Raw genomic sequence first — 27,520 nt, 5'->3', positions numbered from 1 at the left:
TGTCATGGCACTGGTGGGAGTGTAGTAGTGAGGATGACCAGAGGTCACTATCATTGCCATCCTGGTGTTGGTGGGTTTTAGCCGGTTTCTTTACTGCAACCTGTTTTATCAGCAAGGTCTTTATGACCCATGCCTTGTGCCGACCTCCTGTCTCATCCTGTGACTAAGAATACCTTAACCTCCTGGGAATGCAGCCCAGCAGGTCTCAGCCTTATTTTACCCATCCCCTAGACAAGATGGAGTTGCTCTGGTTCAAACGTCTCTGACAAAAGCACTCTCAATATCTGACCCCCCCCCCATTAACAAGAACAAATAAATAAACTAAAACCATAAGAAAACATCAATAATCTGGTGTCTAGGAGAAATTTAGTTGTTGTACACCATTTGTTATGATGAAACTCCTCCAGCTTCTCCAAATGCTGTGAGCCATCTCATGTCTGAAGGTCAGATAGAACCTGTGACTCAGGTACCTCAGGTGTCCAAGTGTCACTACCAGATTGCCCTTGACCACCAGATTCTTTCAGCAGCCTTGGGGTCGGGGAGTGGACAGTGAAGATGACTGTTGCAAGCATTAAGTGTTGGAGTGCTATACCGCTTCCATCCTCTCCAGCCCCTCTGTTCCCCACGATTTGTTTCTCCTGGAGTGAATGCACTCAGAGGACCTTAAGAGCAAGGTCTTAAAATATGTGCAACACATACAAGCTTTTCAAAGAACAGTTATTCAGAATACATACAGAACTCTTACAAATCAGCAGGACGGGCAAGCTAGTAGAAAATAATTTAGAGATAGAAACAGGCACTTAGTACAAAAGGATACGCAAATCACCAATAAATAGGCAATGGCCCTGGGACTTCCTGCTCACCGTACCTGCACCAACAGCCTGACTGGGCCAGGCTTTCCACTGGTGCAGTTCTCATACCTGTCACTGCCAAGAATGGCTCTTTTTGAAGTGAGGCTGCTGAGTCTGGGAGCATCAAGAGTGGGAGGGAAAGCATGGGCTTGCTATAGCCATGTTTCAGAGCAAAGAGCACAGACTGGGGTTTGGGCACTGATGAGTCTGTCAGTGTTTATTGTGGTTTTGCCAATTACTTTTCCCCTTGGGCTTTAGCATCCCTATTTATCTGATGGAAAAGTGGTATGAAATCAGAGTTGTTACCTGATATTCAACACATGGATTCTATTTAATTTGGCCAGCACAGTCACTCTCCTTCTCACTCTCACTCTCTCAAATAGGATTGGCTGTCAACATTTAAATATCAAGATTTCGGAGCCGGGCACAGTGGCTCACGCCTGTAATCCCAGCACTTTGGCAGGCCAAGGTGGGCGGATCACGAGGTCAGGAGATCAAAACACAGTGAAAACCTGTCTCTACTAAAAATACAAAAAAAAAAATTAAATATCAAGATTTCTGGCTTCTCTTGAAGAATTAGGTGATGGGCCCACATTTCCACACTAAAACAACTGTCCAGAACTGCGTAGGAGGCCGTGTCTATTAGGGCTGGATCAGAAATCTTGCCCAAGCAACACCCCTGCTGCCTCCCTCAGCATGAACCTCGGTATGAAGACAGAGGCAATGTTATGTGTTCATCCCATAGGTTCTTCCCAGGCATTTCCCGGCCCCGTAGGGTTAGCATTGGTTGGCAAAAACCATGTGACAGAGATTTGCCGATAGCAATGTGAGGCAGTAAAGAGATGGTGTAAATTCTCCATGTATTCTTACATTGTGTGGTTGGAAGCTAGAAACCTCTGAGAGGACAGACTGGCAAGAAAGAACCAGCTGACATCCCCAAGTGATCACTATAGGACAGCTGCCAAGAAAAGCTCGCTGACTCCTCTGAGCCCCAAATATAAGCAAAAAACAAAGCTTGGTTGTGTTAAGCCACTGATATGCAGGGGTTATCTGCTACCATGGTAGAGCTTGTCCTCTACTGACTGATGAAATGGATCATAACAATAGTAGCAAATATTCATTGAGCGCTTCCTGATTTGAATGCCTAGTCATTGGGCTAAATACTTTACATATAATACCTTAGTTAGTCTTAATAATTATTCTGTCTGATAGGTACTATTATTTTACCCTTTTTAGATAAGAGGTTTAGAGATGTTAAGTCATATACTTGAGTTCATAGTAAGTGTGAGAGTTAGGCAGTCTGATGCCAAAACTTTCGCTATGCTCCTCTCTTTTTTCTATTCTATATTGTCTCGCTGAGTCTGTCTTTCTCTGTAAAAAAGGCAATGATAACCTCAACTTTAACAGTCAGATATTATTTGTGCTAAGAGATAGTCTGGGTTAATTTTAAATTATTTGGATCAGTTTGAAGTTACGTGGAGAAATTGGCAATGGTTTAATCTACTTGAACCAGTCTATACCAGATAAGTACAGTTAGAATTAATTTGAGCTGGATTCTGCTAGTATAGACATTCTGGAACACCCTTGGATTTTTGCTAATCCTTTAACAGAGATATTATTGGCTGTTAGATAGTAATTATTATGTTAAGAAAATGTAATTATATTCTTAGGTTACTGAAGAGTTTAATCAGAAATAATTAAATGTTTCAAAAATCATGTGGGCATCTCTAACACTGCTAGCGTAGCAAAACCTCCTGCCCAAAACCTCCTTCCAGTCACTATCTCCTCCATCTTTTCCAAAGAAAAGCCTTACCCTGACTTAACATGCCATAGTGTGGGCAAAGGATTACCCAGGTGCTGAGGCAAGAGACTGAAGGCACAAACTGTTGCAGTATAATAAGGAAAATAGTTAGAATAAGAATAGTTATAATACAAATTAGATATAGAGATAATCATAGACATTATCAATCATTAGTATAAACATTATTAATCATTAGCTTTTAATATTACTCTTTGTTATATTACTAATATAACCAAGGAATAGCGAGCGGGTATAGGGTCAGGTGCCGAAGGGACATTGTGAGAAGTGACCTAGAAAGCAAGAGGTGAGCCCTCTGTCACACCTGCATAAGGGCCACTTGAGGGTTCCTTGGTCAAGCAGTAATGTCAGTGCCTGGAAAGGCACCCGTTACTTAGCAGACCGTGAAAGGGAGTCTCCCTTTCCTTGGAGGAGTCAGGGAACACTCTGCTCCACCACCTTCTTGTGGGAGGCTGGATATTATCCAGGCCTGCCCGCAGTCATCTGGAGGCCTAAACCCCTGCCTGTGGTGCTGTGCTTCAGTAGTCATGCTCCTTGTCCACTTTCATGTTCCTCCCGCACTCCTGGTTCCTCTTTGAAGTTCTTAGTAGATAGTGGTAGAAGAAATAGTGAAAGTCTTAAAATCTTTGATCTTTCTTATAAATGCATAGAAGAAAATGCTGACATATACTGCCTTCCCTCTCTGCTTCGGCTACCTAAAACAAAGGGCCCCCTGTCCCATGATCACGTGACTTGCTTGACCTTATCAATCACCTGGATGACTCACCTGCCTTACCCTGCCTCCTTGTCTTGTATGCAATAAATATCAGCACACCCAGCTATTTGGGGCCACTACCGGTCTCCACGTCTTGGTGGTAGTGGTCCCCCGGGCCCAGCTGTTTTCTCTTTATCTCTTTGTCTTGCGTCTTTATTTCTTACAATCTCTCGTCTCCGCACACGGGGAGAACACCCTCAAAGCCCCGTAGGGCTGGACCCTACACCATAGATTAGTTTTGCTTAGCTTTAAACGTTTTATAAATGGAATTACACAGGATGCATTACTGTGCCTGCATTCATTCAATACTATGTATGCCAGATTTACCCATATTATTGTATGTAGCTGTATTGTTCATACATTTGTATTGCTGTATAATATTCCAGTGTATGAATATGCCATAATTTATTAATCCATTACACTGTCATTGAATATTGGGTTGTTTCCAGTTTGGGTTTATTACAAATAATGCTGCCATGAACCTCTTTCATATCTTTAATTATACTTGTGTAACCATTTATTTAATACATATAGATAGGCAGGAAGTTACTGGATTATACAATACATGCATACTCTTCTTTAGTACATAATGTCAAACATTTTCCAAAGTGGTTCTACCAATCTACATACCCAGCATCAGGGTATAAGAGCTCCAGTTGCTCCATAATCTTGCCAGTATTTGGTATAGACCATCTTTTTAATTTTAGCCATTCTGATGGGTCTGTAGTATTAACTCATTGTGGTTTTAATGTGTATTTTCCTGAACATCTATGAGGTTGAGCACCTTTTTATATATGATTGGTCATTTTGCTCTCCTCTTTCATGAAGTACCTTTTCAAGTCTCTTACTATTTTTCTACTGGAGTGTGTATTTTTTTATTTATTTATAGGAGTTCTTTTATATATTACTGATAAGATCCCTTTTTATATTTGTGGATTTTCTTTTTACATTGTATGGTGTGGCTCTATCATAATTTACCTATTTTTATTTATAATTATTTAGATTGCTTTCAATGTTTTTATTCCAACAACTTCTATGAATTGAGGATTGTGGGTATTGTTTAGGATAGAGTATTTAGTATCAATCTCTTAGGTTTTTTTCAACAGCATTCAGCACCATATGAAAGGCAAATGGCTGGGATCAGCCAGGTTGAGTTTTTCTTTCCAGGAAAGTGAGATTAAAAAATATAATACCACAAGATAATTGATAATATTGGTTTTCAAAAAGTCATTGAAATTATAAAATTGATAAGGTCAATAACGTGACTTGCTTGACCTTATCAATCACCTGGGCTACTCACCCTCCTTACCCTATCCCTTGTCTTGCATGCAATAAATATCAGCGCGCCTAGATATTCCAGGCCGCTACCAGAATAGCACACCCAGCTATTCAGGGCCACTGTTGACTCTGAACTATGTAAGGAGGGAAGTAAAGACAGCATGGGAATTAGAGTTACTAGATATAGAGAAAGAAAGGATGGTGGGCTGGAGGCCAAGTGAATTGGGAGGAATAGAGTGACTACACTGTAAGGACAGGAAGTCATGGTCAGAGAACAGTATATCTGAATATGTGGTTTCAGAAGTGGGACAATTCTTCAGTAATGAGAAGGACCAGATATGCCCATAAGTGGCTGAAGTAGAAGGCAAGTGGTGAATTTTGGTGAAAATTTGCAAACCATGCATCTGACAAGGGGTTATATCCAAAATATACAAGGAAATCAAACAACTCAATAGCAACAAAACAAAACAAACACCAAATAATTTAAAAGTGGGCAAAAGACCAAAATAGACATTTCTCAAAAGAACACATATATATGGCCAACAGGTATATGAAAAAAATGCTCAACATCACTAATCATCACGGAAATGCGAATCAAAACTACAGTGTGATATCACCTCACCCCAAATAGAATGAGTATTATCAAAAAGACGAAAATGACAAATGCTTGTGTGGATATGGAGAAAATGGAACCCTTACACACTGTTTTGGTGGGAGTGTAAACTAGTACAACCATTATGGAAGACAGTATAGAGTTTCCACAAATGAATTAAAAGTAGAAGTATCATATGATTCAGAAATCCCACTACTGGGTACTGATCCAAAGAAAATCAATATGTCAAAGGGAAATCTGCACTCCCATGTTTCCTGGAGCCTTATTCACAATAGCCAAGCTATGAAATTATCCTAAAAGTCCATCAATGCATGAATGAATAAAGGAAAGGTAGTACATATGCACAATAGAATAAAATTTAGTCATAAAAAAAGCATGACACCTTGTTATTTGTAGCAATGTAGATGAACCTATAGGGCATTACGTTAAGTGAACTTAGAGGACATCACATTAAGTGAAAAAGCCAGGAACAGAAAGACAAATACCACATGATCTCACTCATTTGTGGGCTCTAAAAAAAGTCAATCTCATAAAAGTACAGAACAGAATAGTGGTTGCTAGAGGAGAAATGGGGAGAGATTGGTGAAAGAGTACAAAATTACAGATAGGAGAAATAAGTTGTGGTGTTCTATTTCACGTTAGAGGGACTATTGTATATTTCAAGACACCTAAAAGAGTCTTTTCGATATTTGCACCAGGAAGAAATAAGTGAGGTGATGTATTTGTTACATATACTGATTTGATCATTACACAATGTACACAAGTATTAAAATATCACACTGTACCCCATAAATATGTGCAATTCTTATGTGTCAAAAATCAAACTTTTACAAAATACAGAATGTGTTATAAGTAAAACACACACACACACACACACACAAAGAGAGGCCAGAGAATTGAATCAGGCCATCTAAATGGACACTGAAGTCACTCAGTGTGATGAACTCAAGAATAGGACTTTGAGACAATTGTAACAAAGTTAATAGGAAAAGAGAGAAAGAGAGTGTCCAGGAGATGTTAGGGGACAGTGCAGGGAAATGGTGATGTATAGCACAAGCTTTAAGGAGCAAGAGGTTTTCTTTTTTTTTCTTTAAACATCCCTCCACTGGGAGTTCAGACCCACTGCCCATCTATCTCCCTAGCACCTGCTGCTCTGTGTTCCCCCACAGGCCCCTCAGGTCACTCAGCATCCTCAGCATTGGGCGGGTCACTGCTTGGCTCAGCAGAGACATGGGGAAGGGTCCTGAGCTTTATAACCCTTGGGCACTGTAGTGGGGAAGTGGTCATGGGCTGGGGCACCATTGCTTGTTTTCAGTGTTCATGCTGAATTTATCAAAGTTTAACAACATACCTTATACCAGCAATTCAAGTCTATTTATATGTAAATATGCATATTATATTTATTCATCATATATAGTTGCATCATTTATACAAATATCAATACAACTGACTCTAAAATATTATATATTTAATAAATAAAGTCTATATTACAAATACATATGTACATATACACATAATGTGTGTAATTTTTTTTTTTTAACTTTTAGGCTCTGGAGTGCATGTGCAGGTTTGTTATATAGGTAAACTGCATGTCACAGGGGTTTAGTGTACTGATTATTTGCCACCCAGCTAATAAGTATAGTACACCATAGGTAGTTTTTCAATCCTCTCTCTCCTCTCACGACCGTCAAGTACACATGTAGGAGCAAGAGATTTTTAGTAAGAAGAGAGGAATAATGGTTTGAAAGGAATCAAAAGGAGCAAAGAGAACTTATACACCACATTCCCACCCTGAAGTACTTAGAGTTTCAGAGAATAAGTAGAGTCTCTACCTGAAATACACAGGAAGCAATGTCCTCAAGGGAAATCCAAGTTACATTTAAAGCCAGGAGAAGCAAGGAACTGTCCATAAAGAAGCAGTCTAAGGAAATAGGGAAGTTTACTAATCATGCAGCTGAACTTCCATAGAGTACAACTGAAAGTAAGGGAGGAAAAGGGTGTTGGGTCAAGAAAGAACAATCAGAATATTATGGTGATAAAAATACCAGAGAGAATAGGTGAGCAAAGGGACTTATGATTTGGATGGTGATCAAAGAAACCAGGAATGGTCAGCAGAGGGGGTTGCTTCATCAGACTAAAGAAAGGGGGAGGGTGCACTCTCCTTAGTTATCTGACATGGAGACAGGCATCTCTGGTAGTGAGCAAGGAAGTCCAAATCTAGTCGTTAGGCACTCAGGAGTGGGCAGTCATCCTGCCAGTCTCAGCCCTACGTTTATGGTTCCAGTTAAGAGTAAGTCATCAAACCAAGGGAACACAGGAACCAAGATGGTACGCTCCAAAAAGTTCAGTTCTGCTCTGAAGCGCCCCCTACAGGATCCTGTTCAGAGACGCAGGAGGAGGCAAAGCTGCTGGTCTGCGCTTTGCGCCATTCTGTGCTCCCTCCTACCTGCCCTCCTCTTTAGGCCCAAGTTCTAGTCCCATCTGCTTTGTCACCCCCTGCCCACCTAAGGGACTTCCTTCTCTGGTCTTCACCGTCCTCATGGTAAAATGGACGTGACATCTCTAATCACACATATCTATCCAGTGATGTAAATGCAGTGAAAAGGGCTTTGAACAGTGTTGTCAGGGAAGGAGACTGAGGCACTGATTTCTTCCCATTTTCCCAATTCCTGCTTCAGCACCGCTCACCTAGGCTCCAGCCCTCTAAATCTATCCTAGCCCTTTGGTCGATCTTTGCCTACTGAGGGCAAAATTACATAGTATCCCAAAAACAAGGATTAATACTACAGCCCCATTTCTTCTCTTTGCCATTTCCCATGACAACTCTTAAACCTAGAAACTGGTACCATTTCCCTGATTGGTGGGACCTGCTCACTAGACCAAAAGGGATGTGTATGTACATTTCATAATGGGCATTCAGTTAGGGGATGATGTGAGGGCTGTGTGTGAGATAAATCCTGGAGTTGGTCTGGCCACATCCCAGTGACTCATTTGGGCTCCTTTGGACAAGTAACTAGAGCTCCCATTTGAAAGAATGACAAGCAAGCTACCTCAAATTTCTCTTTCTCAACCCATGACTTCACCTTTTCTGTTCCTTAATGCTCTCATCATCCAGCCCTCCTTTCTGCTGTTTTTCCTCAGTTTTCAAGTCTGCACCCTAGTCTTCTGTGCCATCCCACTTTTTCGGGGTTCTGCCCTATCTGTTACCCCTCTCCGAATAATGTCAGCCCCGCCCACTACCCTACTGTAAGGATCTGCCCAGCTCTTCCTCTGTGGGTTTTAAACCGTGCATCTGCTGCCACCATGTTCATCAGGGTCCCAATTTCCATTACACCCCTGCCTTTCCCCCTGCTCCTCCTCCTAGCCCTTGTTTCTAATCCCCTGTACTCTAGCTCCCACTCCCAATTGAGCCACCCCCAACCAACCGTGACAATTCACAGCTCTCATCCTGGAGAGATGGTTTCCCTCATGCTGGGACAGTTCTGGGGCAGTTCAGAATTGCCAGGACTGTGGATTCCCAGCAGCTTGGCCTGGTGGACACACGGAATGCAAGACAACAGCAAACCCACCTTCAGCCTTGGTAAGTGACAGGACCCCTTTTCCATGACCAGATCCTGGTTACCTTGCTACTATTTCTATTTTGTCTCCATTCCCATCTGGGCAATCCTCTTCAGATGCCAGAGATTTCCTTTTTTTTTTTGACAGTTTGCTCCTTTCCTCTCATGCCTGGTCAGCCAGCCTGCATGAAGTTCTCTACGTTTGAGACTGGCTTCTCCATGGAACTTGGTCTGTAGCCACAGAACAAACTGCAGGGCCAGTGACAGAGAATGAAGAGGAGAGTGAAGAGTGGAACACATCTAATGTGTTCTCTGGAGGGTAAGTCTTGTCGATCTGCCCTGCATTCAAGTGAGTGCAACCCCTGAGAATCACACATAGGGCACAAGGTCCCTGCTGTAGATAGATGGGGACTTAGGTTTGTTTCTGTTTCCTTTGGTCTGGTTCCTCCCAGACTCCATTTTCTTCATCCTAGGATTCCAGGACCATCCCAAGGACGTTCTGCCCTTGAGAAATGTCTCCTGCAAAAAGGGGAGGGTCCCTCCATTGTGCTCTCATCAAAGCTCTGAGGGTGAGCCTCTTGCTCAGTCAGCACTTCTACTTCAGAATGGGAAAGGTAGCAGTCTAGAAGGCAAGAATGTGTCCAGATCCTGAGCAGATGATAGCATCAGATGAACACGTGACATTAAGAAGTGCTCTCCTCAAACTGAGGTCTAGATTCAATATAATCTCAATAAAAATCCCAAAAGATATTTTTAAGGAACTTGACAAGCTCATTATAATTTATATGGACATACAAAGGGCCAAGAAGTGGCAAGACTCTCTTGAGAAGACATCCTTCCCTACCAGATATTAGAATGTGTTACATAAATTATGGTAATTAAGATAGTGTAGTGCTGTTGCAAGCTTAGACAAATAGACCAATGGCACAGAATAGAGTCCAGAAATGGACTTGCACAAATGGGGACACTTTTTTTATGGCCACAGTAGCATAGCAGACCAGTGAGGAAGGACTATCTCTTCAATAATTTGCTGGTGGGTCAACTGGATACTCCTTTGGAAAGAAAAAATTAAGCTGGATTCCTACCTCACACTGCACTCGAAAACCAATTTCAGGTGGAATACAGATCTCACTGAGAAAGGGTAAAACAACAAATCCTCTTAAATATTAATAGTTCTGCCCACAGATGGCCGTGGAGCTCTTGAGATGTGTTATGAAGTGTAAAATCTGCACTGGATTTTAAACATTAGTAGGACAAAACAATGTAAAATATCTCAATAATTTTTATATTCAAACATTGAATCATTGACAAATTGGATATACTGAGTTAAATATCACATTATTAAAATTAGTTTTATCTAATTCTTGCTCTCTTAAGGTGGATACTAGAATGTTTTAAACTACATGAGTGGCTCAGCTCATACTTTTATTAAACAGCACTGCTCTAAAAAGTAATATAAAAATAACCTCAGGTCATCAAATTAGAAAAAGGTGTCTTAAATGAAAATTAAGAAGCAATAATCATAAAGGAAAAGACTAATATATTTGACTACATTTAACTTTTGGTGTCCAGAAGACACCATTAAGAGACTAAAATGGCAAGCCACACAGAGGGAAAATAAATTTGCAGCATGTACAGCCCTCAAAATAATAATATTAAGAACTCCAACAAATTGATAAACAATCCAATTAAAAATTTTGTTCAACACTGTGTCCCAGACTAAACCCATTCTGCAATTCACGTTGTGTCCTGAGCGAATGAATGGATGGATGAATGAATGAAGTACTGAGTGGGGAAGAGCACAGTCTTCAGACAGTATTTAGGTGCTTACTAAAAGTAGGGGTGGCTTCTTTCTTTATGCTGGACCTACTTTTTATTTTTTTTATTTTTTATTTTTTAGAAAGAGTCTCGCTCTGCCCCCCCAGGCTGGAGTGCAGTGGCGCAATCTTGGCTCACTGCAACCTCCACCTCCCGGGTTCAAGAGATTCTCCTGCCTCAGCCTCCCGAGTAGCTGGGATTACAGGCATGTGCCATCACGCCTGGCTAATTTTGTATTTTTGGTAGAGATGGGGTTTCACCATGTTGGTCAGGCTGGTCTCGAACACCTGACCTCAGGTGATCCACCTGCCTCAGCCTCCCAAAGTGCTGGGATTACAGGCGTGAGCCACCGTGCTCGGCGATTTTTAAAAAATAAACTACATTATTTAAGGTATCTAGCAGACTCAAATTCATAGAAACAAAAAGTGAAATGCCAGGGGCTGGAGAGAAGGGAAAAGGGAAACTTGTTGTTTAATGGGTGTGAAAAAGTTCTGGAGATTGGTTTCACATAGTTTGAATATACTTAATACTACTGTACTGTAATACTTAAAAATGGCTAAGATGGTAAAATTATATTACGTGCATTTTAAACACAAACATTAAAAATAAACAAACTACAAAATCAACAAGTTCCTTAATTAGGAAAGGTTTATTCTGTCAATATTATCGCATTGGTAATCTTGGTCACACTGGCCAGAACGTTTTCTCAGAGAGGAAACCTCCGGTTTTTTTGTGAGGTTTTGATTCTGGGCATCTGCTTTAAGGTGGGAGAGGTTTCTGACTCCTTCCAAAAGCTTTTTTAGGAAATGATTGGCCAAGGTGAGGTCCAATCATCTGTCCCTTACCTCCTGGGTCTGCCCCTTGCCGGGAAGCCCTTTCCTGGCAGTATCCAGGGGACCTTCTAGTAACCAGCCGGGCCTGAGAAGCTGGAGCAGGTGAGTACAGTGCCAGAATAGGGCGGGGCGCGAAATAAGATCCCGACCGGCGGGCGCGGGGCGGGGCGATGCAGGCAGGGTAAGGGGCTGGCCGAGTGAGACCCGCCCCGACCCGGCAGCACTACCCGAGCGCTGTTGCCTGGAGACCGCGGGACGCCGTTGCCTGGAGACAGCAGGGACGCGTTGCCTGGAGACTGTGGAAGGCCCAGGCAAAAGGGCGCGTGGCAGCCCAAGGCCATGGCGGGACACCCAAAAGAGAAGGTGATTCCAGATGAGGTCCATCAGAACCAGATCTTGCGGGAACTGTACCTCAAGGAGCTACGAACCCAGAAACTCTACACGCAGTATCACGTGAATCCCCTCCGCAAGAGTGAGAGGCACGGCGCGGTGGGGGAAGGGCGAGAGCAGGAGGGCGCCGGGGAAGGAGGAGCCCTCCGGGTTGCGGGGTGGGAACGCGGTCCCAGCAAAAACTCTTTCCCCAGCACCCGCCCCCTTTCCTAGATTTCAGGAACCATGACTTTGGAGAGGCCACATCATATCAGATGTATTCGCTGTATTAAAGTTCACGCGCAACACGATTAAATCTTTTCGTTGTAGAAAAAAAAAAGTTGTAGGGCTTTTTATGATTTTACTTTTGAAATAATTATATTTTGCAGGCTGTTTGTGTTTTGTTTTTGTTTGTATTTTGGGTTGTTTTTAACAAGTGAAAGGTTTTTCTTCAGGCTTCTGATATTGCCCTTCGGAAAGTTCTGGGGTGCCCCCTGATAAAACATCCCTACCCTCCACTCTTGTCACTGAGCACTCTCCTTGGGCAGTTTGTTCTGTCCTGTCACACCAGCTTCCCCTGAATGCCACTGGGCCTGAAATGGAGCTTCAGATCCACACGCCCAACCACCTCACAGCTCCCCTCCCTGGACAACCCACAGGCACCTCACACCCAGCAGGAGGAAAGCCAGGCTCATTCCCACCTTCCCCACTCTCTGCTGCTCCAGAATACCCTGTCTCTGCAAAAGGCCCCGGATGATTCACTCTCATGATCAGAATCATTCACTCTCATCATCTAATGATCTCGTGATCATTAGAAGCCTCGGAGTCCTCCTCAAGGTCTCTCTCCCTCCACACACTTTAAAAAAGGCACAAGTCCTGTTTATTAACATTCCTCTCCCCTGACCCACTTGTTCCTGCTTCAGTGAAAGACACCATCGTGCATATGGATTCCTCTCTGCCTCTGCTCAGGTACTTTCATGCTCTAAGTAGCACCTCAAACAGCCTCTGCCTGCATCCTCACTCCTGAAGCCTCTGCAGGGCCCTAGTCCTTGCCGCCTGGATTGGTCTGATGGGCTCCCAATTCCTTATTCTCTTTCCCTCCAAGCTGGCCCCTCCGACCAAACCCCTACACCTTTGCTAGCTTAGCACTATGCTAGGAGGACAATTAGATCACATCAATCCCACCTAAAATCCTTCTCATAGCCTCTGAGGTAAAGTTTAAATCAATCACGACATAAGGCGCATTGGATCTGGCTCTGGTTCCTGCCAGCTTCATCCCATACTCCTCTCCCCCACTTTACCCTGCTCCTTTAAGAAATACTTTGGTGCCTACTCTGCACCAGCCATTGCTGACGAATCCCACACACATTCCTTTCCCCCCTGCCATTTCTAAATACATGGATTTCCTAAATGCATCATGTCATTTCCCACTTTACCTGCATAAACATTGTTGCTTCTTCCTGAATGCCTCTCCCAACTCTGTGCCTAATATGTAAAGTCCACTTTGTTGCCTGGCTCTATAGAGAAAATGTACTGTCTTCACTTTCCTTCTAACTAACTTGGTTTTCTTCTGGAGTCCCCAACCACTAGTTTCAGGAAAGCAAAGTAGTGTCCAAAGCCGTTCAAACTCGGTCCATTCCAACAATGGAAATAATCTCTTCAGGCAACCTTCATGCTCTCTAGGGAAAATGCTGCCTCCCAGCTCATGTCCCTTGAGCATGTGAGCCATTGGAATAAAGTGAGAAAATATTACAACGTGTATTGATTACTTTTATTTATAAAGATAGAAATTTTATTTGCTAATATACTGATAATAGTCCATAAAAACTATATAATTATACATATTTTAAGGGCGCATGCTCTAAAGTTCTTTTACTGATAGGAGTTTGAGACAAGCAACTTGGAGACCACTGGTTTCTACTGGTGTCTGCTCATTTCTCACTACTCTCCGTCCAGCTCACTCCACTGGAGCCACTCTGGCTCTCTTCACGTTTCTCAAACTCCCCAGGCTCACGCTCATATGCTTCCCACATACACAGCACATTCCCTCACTTCATTCAAAACTCTGCTCATATGTTTCTCCCTAGAGATACATCACCCACACCTCAGCTCCATCCACATAACCTGCTTTACTGTTCTCTATCACACTTACATTTGCCGGGTGATATATGTATGTTTATTGCCTGTCACCACAAATAGAGTAAAAGCTAAGGGGACACAAGAGCCAGCTCTGTCTTGTTTACAGCCTGTTCTTCAGTGCACAGTAATTATGAGCTGAGTGGATGAATGTGGGTGCTGCTCCTCTGTTACCATGTGCCCTCCTGGGCATAGATCACTGCCTGGCAAACCTCTTTGGCCTTCCCCATAGGCCAGCACTGTCCAAGAGAATTCATCAGTGATGAAAATGTTCTCTGTCTTGGCTGTAGTCAAAACTGTAGCCATTAACCGCCTGCAGCTATTGAGCACTTGAAGTGTGACTAACGTGGCTAAGGAACTGAAGTGTTCATTGTAATTAATTTTAGTTATTCAAATTAAAGGAGCCACATGTGGCTGATGACCACCATTCTGGGCAGTGCCACTCTAGATTGTGAGGTTCTTGAGGGCCTTATCCAATCGTGCATTATCCTAGCACCCAGGATAATACCTGGCATGTACCAGATACTCAGTGAGTGCCAAATGGGTGCCCTGTTTAAGGTGGACCTTAGAGAGGGCAGGGAACTCATGTTTTAATCTGAACTTGTGAAGCTGTTTTCTTTTTTTCTAGTTCATACAGTCACCAGGAAGCCCATGTCTTGGCATGATAACCTGGAGGAACCTGCAGATGGTAAGTCCTGGGCTTTGAAATGCCACTGAGATAGAGCCCAGAGAGGCAGGCTGGCTGGAGAGACCTCTCAGGGTCGTGATATCTTGGAGCAAGCATCAGAGTCCTCTGCTTTGATCCTGGAAATGGGACTCATACTAACCAAGCTCAAAAAAGACAGATACTTAGACAGTCTGTGGCAGATAGAATAAAAAAAATAAAATTTTTTTTAAATAAAATGTTTAAAAGATGGACATACTCAATTATAACTGTCAAGCCAACTAATGTTCCTATTGGCTTAACATTGCCTTCGTTCATTCATCAAACATGTAGATGTTATAAGCACAAGTTCTGAAGCTGTACTAACTCAGTTCAAATCCTGGTTCTGCTACTCATTAACTGTAACATTGGGCAGGTTTTTTACCTCTTTTAGCCTATTTCTCAGGATTGATGTGAGGATTAAAACAATACCAGTGCATAGAACAGTAGCTGGTACATGGTCCTCAGGAAATATTAGTCCCATGATTATTTTCTTTATTAGGTAATCTCTATGGTGGGGCTGGATGGAGGGATCTCATAGCATAATGAAGAAGAAGAGAAGTAGACTTGGAAATAAGTAGACAAGTAAAGAGGGACCATGACTGATGTGAGAACAGCATAGGAAACAGGTGCCCCCATCAGGCAGTGGAGTTCTGGGAAGACCTCTTGGAGGAGGCGACCACAGGGTGAGGTGGAGAAGATTGTGGAAGGACATTCCGAGTTCTATAGAAAGTTACAGAAATAAAAAACGTGACTACAAGTAGTTTGGCATGGCCACAACATACAGGTGGAAAAAGGGCCCTATTTGGGAGTGAGGGAGGAGAGATATTTGGTGGAAAACCTGATCCCTCTTGGAAAGCTTTCCTTCTTCCCCTCTACCTTCCATGAGCAAAATTTGGTGAAGGACAGATGACCGCGGCTGGGATGGGAAGTGGGGGAGCAGAGGCTCTCAGAGCATTACGAAGGAGGCAGATAAGTCAATAGACTAATAGGGAGGGCATCATCACAGGCAATAAGGTGTTATCTATAGTGCACTCTCCTGACTAGGGTAAAGGATGCAAGCTGGGAACCTATAGCAATAAGGAATAGAACAGGAAATGAGGGTCCTGAAAGCCAGGCAGGAATTAGCTGCTCTCTCTCTTATATTAAGGATGTGCTAGCCCAGTGTCAGTCCCTTGAATCACCTTCCTTCATTTCATTCCCAGCCATCTTGCTGAGATAGACATTTTCCTCCCATTTCACAGATGAGTAAAGTGGCCCAGAGAAGTGATGCCACCCAACAAGCCGGTAGTAGCACTGACTCCAAAGCCCAGGTTCATTCCATTGTCCGCCTGCCTCTCTCCGGTGGAGACTTGATAGGGCAGAACTATGGAGCTGCAAATCCATCTGTTGTCGGCAGCCATACTTATTTCAATACACAAAGATTTGACCTCACTTCTTACAACCTTGCTCCTCACTCTCTGTTGTGCTACACTGGCCAAACTCGCTGATGCCTCAGGACCTTTGCTCTTGCTGCCTGTGGTGTGCTCTTCCTCTGCCTCTTCCCAGGGCTGGCTCCTGCTTGGCAACCAGAGAGGCCTTCTCTCGCCGCCCCATCTACAGCAGCTGCCCTTGCCTGCACATGACCCTTCACCTATTCCTTTCTTCACAGCGTGTATCCCTGTCTGCCACCATCACGTCATTTTGTAAACCTGAATACTGTGTCTTCTGCCTCATCTAGAGTATGAGCTCTAGGAGAGCAGGGACCATGCTGTCACTCAGCACTCTATGCCCAGCGCCCGGAAGCATGTCTGGCACAGAGTTTGAGCTCACCACATATTTGTTGAAAGATGAGTGGAGAGACCAGACACCCTGGTCTTGAGGCTGAGGCAAACCTCCAAGGCACAGATGCTCTGCCTGAAAGGAACAATGTGGACGCAGGAAAGGGCACAGGACCAACCTCTGGTCCCAAAGCCTGACTCCTTCATAACTCATACCTCGTCTCCCAGCCAGGTTTCTGAATCTCATTCACCATGCTGCCCAGGGACCAAGGAAGAAGTACCCAGAGACACAGACTGAAAACCAGGAAGTTGGATGGGACTTAGAGCCCTTGGTAAGCGTGGCTCCTTCCTCAGGAAACACGAGGAAACACAGCAGCAATGTAGGTGGTGACCGTAGAATAGAGCAGGGGGCCAGACATGCCTGGGCTTGAACCTGGCTACCTCTTACCAGCTGGGTAAGTTACTAAGCTCTCTTATGACTCAGTTTAATTGTTGTAAAATGGAGCTAATACAGTGCCTATCTCATAAGCTTGTTATGAGTATGAAACGAGGTGATATTTGTGCAGTACCTGGAACAGTGCCTGGCACATGGTAAACACTGTGTGTTTAAATAAAGGTACTGACAACAGATACCTGAGTCAGCTCCATCAGCTATCAGCAAGGTGGTCTTGGGTGTGCCACTCAATATCTCTGAGTTCTGCTTCCTTATCCCTAAAAAATGGACATGTGGCTGAGGGTAGTGGCTCACACCTGGCATCCCAGCACTTTGGGAAGCCAAGGCAGGCGGATCACCTGAGGTCAGGAGTTTGAGACCAGGCTGGCCAACATGGTGAAACCCCATCTGTACTAAAAATATAAAAATTAGCTGGGCATGGTGTCGCATGCTTATAGTTCCAGCTACTGGGGAGGCTGAGGCAGGAGAATCACTTGAACCCAGGAGGCGGAGGTTGCAGTGGGCCAAGATCACGCCATTGCACTCCAGCTTGGGTGACAGAGTGAGACTCTGTCTCAAAAAAAAATTAATTTTAAAAATATATAAATAAATAACATTTTTTAAAATTAAAAAAATAAAAAATTTAAAAATTAAAACAAAAAACATAAAAAATGGACATGTGAGTAGGGGTCCTCTCCTTGTTTGATTGGAAGGGCACAATTAGCCACTTTAGCACACAATCACCCCAAGGAATACAGCGCTTCTGTTTTTAAGGGAGAAATGTGCAATATGGAATAGACAAGTCAAAGAAATTTCTGCCACACGAGTCTTTAAATCTGCTTATGTCTTTGGTCATGCAGAAGGTTTTCATTTTTAAGTCATCAAATATGCCACCAATTCTCATTATGGTTTCTGGGTTTTGTGCCTTGCTTAGGAAAACCTTCAACACCTACATTACCAAGCAACTATTCTATATTTTTCTCCAACTTTTTTTTCTTACTTCTTCTTTTCTCTTTATATATATATATATATATATATATATACTCTCTTTATATATATATATACTCTCTTTATATATATAAAAATATATTCTCTCTTTTTATATATATATTCTCTCTTTTTATTTATATATAAATATATAAATAAAATTATATATAAAATTATTATATAAAAATTATATAAAATTTAAATAAAATTTTATATAAAATTATATAAAATAAAAAATATATATAAAATAAAATTATATATAAATAAAAAATATTTATATATATTCTCTCTTTTTATATATACATACAAAATATGTACATATATATGTACATATACACACACATATATGTATACATATATACGCACCTACAAGGAGGGACTTGGTACAAAGGGACAGGTATGGTTAGAGAGCTGGAGAAGATAACCACTCACAGAGAAAGAGGAGGTGGGGAGATAACATCATGAATAAGAGAAAAGTGTTAAAATATGTATTCAATGACAGTTATTGAATATAAATATGAATAATGGGTCAATATTCAATGACTGTTAAAAACCAGAAGGAATGGTACTGGAAGTGCTAGTGGAAAAAAATAAATTTAAAATTTAAAAACAGAAAGAAGACTTTTCCAAGTGGGGAAACTACTGTGAAGGGCATAGGCACCACTATGGGGTTTTGCAGTGAGGGAGGGAAAGAGCCTGGCCTCAACTCTGATTACAGCATGGGCAAGTGCGACTGTGTAGCCAAGGAATGAGGTGGGGGTGAGTGACGGAAAAATGCTAGGAGGAAACATCAGGGATAAGGGCAGATTCTGGCTAATTTCCACCTAACAGGGTGCTTGCTGAAGGCAGGCTAGCAGGATCAGACATCACCTGGAGAGTGGTGGAGGATGAGGAACCCAATCAGATATCAAAGGTGATCAGATATTAAAGGTGGGGGGTTCTGGTTAAATCACCTTAGCAGGATTTTTGCTAGAATTGGGCAATGTAGAGGAAATGGAAATCCCAAAATCAGACCTAGTTGAAAAGTAATTCAGGGTTCCTGAGTAGAGTTCATTCAAGGAAAGAATCTTTGCCAGGGAGAAGAAAGGTTGTGAAGGATGGGGTGTTCGTGTGAAGATAGAAATCAGCCAAGATAGATCATGAAGCAACTTAGAAGAATAGTACAATGCACAAGTAAATTAATTCAGCATTCTTCATTTTGTTAAAGAGTAAAGACCTGGCTCACACAAGTACAAAGTGTGCATGTGGAGATGTTGCATCTTTGACCTTCCAGGACATCTCGTGCAGGCTTACGATGACAGGAAGGACAAGTGTGGCCTGCCCTGCTCAGACCTTCGTAGGCTCTGCAGATCACAGAGTGCATGTGTCTCCAGATCAGTGAGCACTCTGGAGTTGCAGAGGGTCTGCAAATATTCCATGCTGTTCATCATATAAACCTGGGGACAATGCCATCACAAGAGCACTGCTAGCATAGTAAGAAAGTATACCCCAAAAACCATGAGATGCAGGTGTTGTGCAACCAGAAGAGGTAATTAAGTTGGAGCTTCAGAATGAAGTAGCTGGGCCAGAAGAGGCTTGATCAGCTGCAACTTGAAGCTCCCTGCCCCCTGGCAGAGCCTCACCTTGGATAGACAAGATACCTCCAGTCTCAGTACTGGGACACTGGCAAAGCCAGACTCAATGACCATCATTCAGCCTCTCATCTCCTGGTAACATTTTCTGGAAATACATTTTTTAAATTATTTGCACGGTGTAACTTCTATAAGATCGATGTGTCAGAGTGCCGACTTTTACTTAGATGCTATGTGACTCTTTCAACAAATTCATTCTTTCAGCAAATATGCATTGAATACCTAGCATGCCCTGGGTCTTGCTCTAGGTGCTGAGGATACTGTGGCCTCCAAGTCAGGCAGTGTGACAGGGAGAACCACGACTGTGCGTAGGTTATTCTCCTCTGACCTCACAACCTTTTTGATGTACATGTGGTCATCTCCATTCCGCAATGCAGCCACAGGTTGGGAGGGTGGAGCCTGATATAAGCCAGGCCCATTGACTCCAAACCCAGGTCCTCCTGCATCCTCACAGGCTTCTTTCTGATTCTGCATCCTCCTTTCTAGATCAACCCAGAACGCCATGACCGCAGGCTGAATCACTTCAGGGTCTGCAGTGACATCACTCTGTACAAGGCTAAAACATGGGGCTTAGGAGATGATCACCACAAGTAGCATCCCAGCAGATGAGCCCATCTGTGGATCTAATGCCCTAAGTGTGCACAGCCCAGAGAAATAAAATACTACTTTAAAACGAAGTCTCACTTTTCTCATTTCTGGTCAAGTCCACTGGTTGAAATCCTTGTGTGGTAAAGCAATGTGAGAAATCAGATAAAGATGGTGGGCTAATTGCATACAATCATCTGCTCTGCCTTCCTAATAGTAATAAAGGATCACAAAGGGATACAAAACCCACCACTGAGAGAATGGAAGGAAAATGTTACCAATAGGAAAAAACTGGAAGTGTGTTCAGGAGATAGAAAGCTGATGGAGGAGGATGGCAGGAACTACAAAATGCAAGCTGATGGAATGCCTCTGGGCACAGGGTTTCCAGAACTCTAGATAGAGGTTCAGGACTCTGAGACAGAGTGAGGTGTGAAGCAGAGAACTGAAATTGGATGTGGGTAGGGATAATCCCACCCCTACACCAGAAGCCAGGTTTATAACATCTCCCCCACGCTGGAGGCTGGGGGTTTATTCTTGGGGGAAGAGGAGAAGCCCAGGGCTCAAGGATACTAAAACACAAGGCACGAGCCAGGCATGGAGCTGAAAATAATCTGTGAAAATCTACAAAAAGAAGGCTGAACCCCTAGCCCAGGTGCCCACCCACACATATACTACATTTTTACCCTAGGTTTGAAGATGGAGTGTTCCCCTCTGGAAAAATAATGAAACTTCTCTAGAGACCCCCACATAGTACTGTTTGAGAGACCTTTAAGGAAAGAACCAGGGAAGTCAGTTTACATTTCCCCTTCCTGCTACGAACCATTGCTCCTGGACCTCATCCTGTTAAGCTAGCACATGCTTCAGAGTTGCAGCCATCTCAGCTTCTGCTCAGCCTCTGCAGCCAGTGTGCCACCTCTGCATGACCACATAGGCCACAGATCTCTGCAGAGTAAGCAAATGACTGGGTGTGGGCTGCATTAGCAGAAATCTGGTCTCCTGCACCCCTAGGTGCTGCACGTCCCTGAGGAAAGGGTGGAGGGCACAAGGGATCCAATACCATCTCTTCCTCATGGGGCCTTAGCTTCTTAAAGAGGATGCCAAGGAAGGGAGGGGGCGGAAGGAAGGAAGTCAAAGGAATCTTTACAAAAGGGCCAGCAGGTAAGGAAAGTAATCTAGGAACTGATCATAAAGATGTCATTGAGCCAGGCACTGAGGCTCAAAAAAAAAAAAAAAAAAAAAGGAGAAATGAAATCGAAGAGGCAACTCACGAGATAATGGAGCAGGCAAATGAAAAGAAGTGTGCTGAGGCCGGGTGGTGGCTCACGCCTGTAATCCCAGCACTTTGGGAGGCCAAGGCAGGCGGATCACGAGGTCAGGAGATCGAGACCATCCTGGTTAACATGGTGAAACCCCGTCTCTATTAAAAATACAAAAAATTAGCCGGGTGTGACAATGGGCACCTGTAGTCCCAGCTACTCGGGAGGCTGAGACAGGAGAATGGCGTGAACCTGGGAGGCGGACCTTGCAGTGAGCTGAGATGGGGCCACTGCACTCCAGCCTGGGCGACAAAGCAAGACTCCATCTCAAAAAAAAAAAAAAAAGAAGAAAAGAAGCGTGCTGCCGCTGAAGCCTCAAATGATGAGTTCCAGAAAGTTAGACTTGTTCCCAGCTGCCATCAAGCTAGAGCCTTTGTTGACCATTCTGTACACCAAGGGAGTTGTCTTTGTAAAACCGCAGAAGCCAACGTTGCCATCCTATGTTGCTATTTAAACCATAGAAAACCAGAACAGGAGCATTTTGGCATTTTTTTTAAACTAGGAAGTATAAAAACTTAGAGAAAATAAAATTAATACCTAAATTTTAATATGTAGTGATCACTTTGGCTTTTTCTTTGGCCTAAGCGGATAAAGAAGAAACTGTTAAAGATCTCTTATTCCTGAGTGAGGGGGAATGCATCTAATGACAAGAAATCATTGCTCATTATTTAAAAAGAGCTAGGTATATTTTGTCTTAGGATCTTGATTTTTATTTTAATTATTTGTTTTGAGAAGAAGGCCATGAACCCTCCAATATATAGCAGGGTTTGGTTAAGGATGGAAACCCTGAGGGCAAGTCTCAGCAGATTCGCCCCATTTTATGTCACAGAAGCTCATATACAGAAATTCAGAGTACATTGATGAGGAGCAGTGGAATCCTGCATTGTGATACAAGGTAAGATACTTGTAAATGCTGCATATAATCTCGGTTCTGTTTTGTAAAATACAAATGAAATACTATGCATCGTTTTTATATCAGAATAGAACAGGTTAATTTTCCTCTACATATCTGTTTGCATATTTCTTATGTATCCACTCTGCTTGTTTTCAATGTTCTTTTAAAATTTTTGTTGGGCTAAAAAGAGCCTTTTCTTTGGTATCATCATAGCTACCATCATCTACAGCAAAACTGCATATCTAGTACTGGAAGTAATTCAACCAGCAATGTAGTAGGTAATATACAGGATAATGATCAGATATCATTTCTGATTGGCCAGAAGAGTGAGTTTACATGCATGCAGTTGAGGTCCAATGACTTCCAATTAAAGATCTTAGGCCTGGCGTGGTGGCTCACACCTGTAATCCCAGCACTTTGGGTAGCCAAAGCGGGCGGATCACCTGAGGTCAGGAGTTCGAGACCAGCCTGGTCCACTTGGTGAAACCCCATCTCCACACTACAAAAATTAGCCAGGCTTGGTCGTGGGCGCCTGTAATCCCAGCTACTTGGGAGGCTGAAGCAGGAGAATCACTTGAACCCAGGAGGCGGAGGTTGCAGTGAGCCAAGATCACGCCATTGCACTCCAGCCTGGGTGACAAAGCGAAACTCCATCTCAAAAAATAAAAAACAAACAACAACAAAAAAATCTTATACCAAAAGATTCTGCAACATTATTGGACATCTTGTCTTCAATGTGAAAAAGGTACCTATTATAATTACACTTGAATTCATCATCATGAATATTTAAATTTTCAGGACAGCATAAAAAGTGGATTTGTTGATATGCAGAAAGGTGAATCTAGTTTTATAATCTAGTGTAAATTATAAAATAGATTAAATGCCTGAATGTTTTCATCACAAGGTTGTGCTCTGAAAGCAATCAGTGTGCTTCTACAGCTCTGCTCCTGCAAAGAGAGCAACCACATTTTCTGCTTTCATCTCCTTCCCAACTCTGCCCGAAAAACAGAAAGCTCTTACTTTGTATACTCATCTAAAAAAGCATATAAAGTCAGTCTTCACTTTGCACAATAGTGCAGGACTACAAAAATGTCCTGCTTGCTGAAACTATGCAAAGTGATCTTAATCATCATTGGGGGAAAATTACAATTGTTCTGTGACCTCTAAAAAAAATTGTCCAAAAGTCCTTGAGGTGGGCAGATCACGAGGTCATGAGATCGAGACCATCCTGGCTAACACGGTGAAACCCCGTCTCTACTAAAAATACAAAAAATTAGCCGGGGGCAGTGGCGGACACCTGTGGTCCCAGCTACTCGGGAGGCTGAGGCAGGAGAACAGCACGAACCCGGGAGGCGGAGCTTGCAGTGAGCCGAGATCGCGCATTGCACTCCAGCCTGGGCGGCAGAGCGAGACTCCGCCTCAAAAAAAAAAAAAAAAAAAAAAAAAAGGTACCAATCTGGCCGGGCGCGGTGGCTCACGCCTGTAATCCCAGCACTTTGGGAGGCCGAGGCGGGCGGATCACAAGGTAGGGAGATCGAAACCATCCTGGCTAACATGGTGAAACCCCGTCACTACTAAAAATACAAAAAATTAGCCAGGCGTGGTGGAGGGCGCCTGTAGTCCCAGCTACTCGGGAGGCTGAGGCAGGAGAATGGTGAAAACCCAGGAGGCGGGGCTTGCAGTGAACCAAGATGGCACCACTGCACTCCAGTCTGGGCAACGGAGCAAGACTCTGTCTCAAAAAAAAAAAAAAAAAGTATGAATCTTTAAGTCTTCGAAACAAAACTAAACAATGAAAAAAAAATTGTGTGAAAGTATTAAAAACTCTGTTCAATGCGTAACAAAATTAAAATACTAAAATTTAGTAGACTCACTTTAAAACAGTAGAAATATTGAGAATCAAGTGTTTTATTTCTGTATGAAAAACCATGCTTGTCTTCTTTTTTCCCTTCTATAACTTACGATGAAGAACAAGCATTTTTTCCGTGCCTTGGCAAATTGTCTTTACTCCTTTCTAAGTTTGGATTTAGTTCCAACATTTTATCACTTGATCTTCCAATGTCATTAGATAGCTCCAAGAGTCCCTTTAATGTAAAGTTTTTTACTAGTGTCACTCTCTGGAGACATCTTCATCCTTTCCATCTCTTTCCTCATTTGTAAGTTTGCCTTCACAAGGTTTCTCTGGCTGTATATCTAGTCTCTAGAAGGGCAACAGCATTCACAGTCCAATATCAGCTATTTCATTTACAATTCCATTTGCATTGCACTCAAATTTTACTTCCAGCCTCACCATTTAAAAAATATTTTTTTTTTCTTTTGAGACAGGTTCTCACTCTATCACCCAGGCTGGTGTGCAGTGGCACAAACATAGCTCACTGCAGCCTCAAACTCCCAGGCTCAAGAGATTCTCCCACCTCAGCCTCCTCAGTAGCTGGGACAAGTGCATACCACCAATACCTGGCCAATCTAAAAAAATTTTTACTTTATTTTTTTTTGAGATGGAGTCTTGCTCTGTCGCCCAGGCTGGAGTGCAGTGGCATGATCACGGCTCACTGCAAGCTCCACCTCCTGGGTTCATGCCATTCTCCTGCCTCAGCCTCCCGAGTAGCTGGGACTACAGGCGCCCGCCACCACACCCGGCTAATTTTTTGTATTTTTAGTAGAGACAGGGTTTCACCGTGTTAGCCGGGATGGTCTCGATCTCCTGACCTCGTGATCCGCCCACCTCGGCCTCCCAAACTGCTGGGATTACAGGCGTGAGTCACCGTGCCCTATCACTTTTTGTTTCTTTGGTGTACATTAATCCTTGGTGGTCAATTCCCTCTCAGGTATCTACTTCTATAAAATGCATGAGTTTATTGCTAAAGACAAAGAGGCAACACAACTACAAACTTTGCTGTGTGTGTGTGTGAAATGAATAACTGATGCAGTGACTGATCTTGGACAGACTTTGAAAGAAGTGATGGTCACTAGTCTTCCTGCATCTGTCATTTATGGAGTGATTTGTGGACTAAAGAGCTAGCAGCGACTGTTTCTACTTTACGCATCTACTCAGTTATTACTTTGGTAACTGAAATGTGAACATTGTTGAGAAACTTATTTAATTACATCATGATAACTGAATTCATGCATATTAGAATCTGTATTGGGGACTCCTAGGTTCCTACTTATTTTTCAATTGATGGGATTGTATTTATTTTAAAGCAATATGAAGGAGGCTGAGTGCAGTGGCTCATACCTGTAGTCCCAGCACTTTGTGAGGCCAAGGCAGGATTGCTTAAGCCCAGAAGTTTGAAACCAGCCTAGGCAATAGAGCAAGACCCTGTCCCTACAATAAATAAATAAATAAATAAATAAATAAATAAATAAAAACACCTAGCCAGGCACAGTGGCATGCACTTGTAGTCCCAGCTACTTGGGAGGCTGAGGCAGGAGGATTGCTTGAGCCAAGGAGTTTGAGGATACAGTGAGCTATGATCACATCACTGTAATCCAGCATGGGCAATAGAGTGAGACCCTGTCTATACAAAAAGAAAAAGAAGGCATAATGCTACCTGCACCTTGATCACCCTTTATTTTGAGGGTTGGAATGATAGAAGTGATGTAAATGAGTTCTACAGAGGATATTTCTAAAACTAAGGAAAGTGAGTCCATATGTAAATCTTTGCTCTGTAATAAAAAAGAGAAAAAAACAAGAAGTAAAAGAGGGGGGACATAGTTTTCAAAGCCTTTAGAGGTATGTTGTATTAAAAACTTACTTTTGGCTTTATCAATGTGAAATGTTGTTAACCTGTGCTTTCTTTTGTGAAACTCTCAACATTTACTTGCATAATTCAAAGTCTCAAACTGCTTCTGAGCCTGTTACACATTATCCCCATTCAATAATATGGCATGAATTATGAAAGAGGACAGAGTAAATATTTTTGTCTTCTTGATATGACCTGTGTGACCAGTTTTGTTAGTTGAAATTAGTTTACAAAAACTAAATTCTCTTTGTTCTACATTACAATCTTAGTATTATATGAATCCAGAAATATCCTTTTCATGTGCCAATAATGCTACAAGAAAATGTGAAAATAAATTATTCTTTCTGCTAAAGATACTATATAGCTCTCAGGCATTTCTAACTTCTTTAAAAATAAAGTATGATTTCTAAACTGGAATGGAGAGAGAAGGGGCAGGTAAAATGGTTTACCACCCTATCAATGCAGAGTAAAGCCCAACAATTAATGTGGCCTGCCTACTCAATGTACTACCTACGCAGAGCTTCTGCTTATGTATGAACAACCAAGGCTTGCCAGATATTAAGGAAAGAAACCCCAGCAAAACAATCCTAATCAAAGGAATATGAGAGGATTATCAGATTATCGGATTATATTAGGATAATGTTCTAAGTGTTTTACATTGATTAACCGAATACTGACAGGAACCCAATGAGGTAGATACATCTACATTATGCTAGAGATGACAAGGCAAATAAAAATTAAATTCCCTACGGTCAAACAGCAAGTAAGCAACACAGCCAGGCCCCAGAATCCACGCTTCTTAGCTTCTACAATACTCTACTGCTCAAACACGGGAAAGAGATCAAAATGCATGGGCTGCAGAAACAGAATGAAGGGAACAGAGGGAAACTTTATCAAAAAAATTAAAACTATAATCATATTCTGAGAGATATAAGATACTGCATCTAGAGGATAAGAGTAAAATGATATGAAAAATGACCAAATAGAGAATAAGAAACTCTTGGGGGATAAATGAAATGAAAGCTAAACTTCATATTCAATAAAATGATTTTAGGCTGGGCATGGTGGCTCACGCCTGTAATCCCAGCACTTTGGGAGGAAGAGGCAGGTGGATCACTTGATGTCAGGAGTTTGAGACCAGCCTGGCCAACGTGGTGAAACCCTGTCTCTACTAAAAATACAAAAATTAGCTGGGTGTGGTGGCACACGCCTGTAATCCTAGCTACTCAGGAGGCTTAGGCAGAATCACTTGAACCTGGGAAGTGGAGGTTGCAGTGAGCCAAGATTGTGTCACTGCACTCCAGCCTGGGCGATTGAGTGAGACTGTGTCTCAAAAAAAAAAAAAAAAAAAAAAAAAAGATTTTAAAAAACAAAGATATATCTCCCCCCAAAAGTAGAACTGAAATAAAACTTAAAAACAGTGCCTGCGAAATTCT

The 27,520-nt window shown here is 42.5% G+C and overlaps 1 protein-coding gene across 1 annotated transcript; it reads left to right on the top strand.

The window, feature by feature from the left end:
* Nucleotides 1-11,561: 11,561 nt before the first annotated feature.
* CFAP144 (cilia and flagella associated protein 144) lies at nt 11,562-20,367 on the top strand. Its single transcript, XM_003812859.5, has 5 exons — nt 11,562-11,625; nt 11,745-11,995; nt 14,657-14,716; nt 16,720-16,823; nt 20,029-20,367. Exons 2-5 carry the CDS (start codon nt 11,863-11,865, stop codon nt 20,134-20,136), a joined length of 405 nt encoding a protein of 134 aa, XP_003812907.1. The 5' UTR covers nt 11,562-11,625; nt 11,745-11,862; the 3' UTR covers nt 20,137-20,367.
* Nucleotides 20,368-27,520: the final 7,153 nt, after the last annotated feature.

The sequence above is a fragment of the Pan paniscus genome, chromosome 1, assembly GCF_029289425.2.
Source record: "Pan paniscus chromosome 1, NHGRI_mPanPan1-v2.0_pri, whole genome shotgun sequence".
NCBI classification, from domain to species: Eukaryota; Metazoa; Chordata; class Mammalia; order Primates; family Hominidae; genus Pan; species Pan paniscus.
The sequence above is the reverse complement of the archived record's forward strand: the minus strand, read 5'-3'. Positions and strand labels throughout refer to the sequence as shown.

What these genes read in the sequence shown, in the direction of transcription:
- CFAP144 (XM_003812859.5), top strand. Translation starts at nt 11,863, where the DNA reads ATGGCGGGACACCCAAAAGAGAAGGTGATTCCAGATGAGGTCCATCAG. An exon ending in CGTGAATCCCCTCCGCAAGA is followed by an intron (nt 11,996 to 14,656) that starts GTGAGAGGCACG and finishes CTTTTTTTCTAG; the next exon opens with TTCATACAGTCACCAGGAAG. An exon ending in CCTGGAGGAACCTGCAGATG is followed by an intron (nt 14,717 to 16,719) that starts GTAAGTCCTGGG and finishes CTCGTCTCCCAG; the next exon opens with CCAGGTTTCTGAATCTCATT.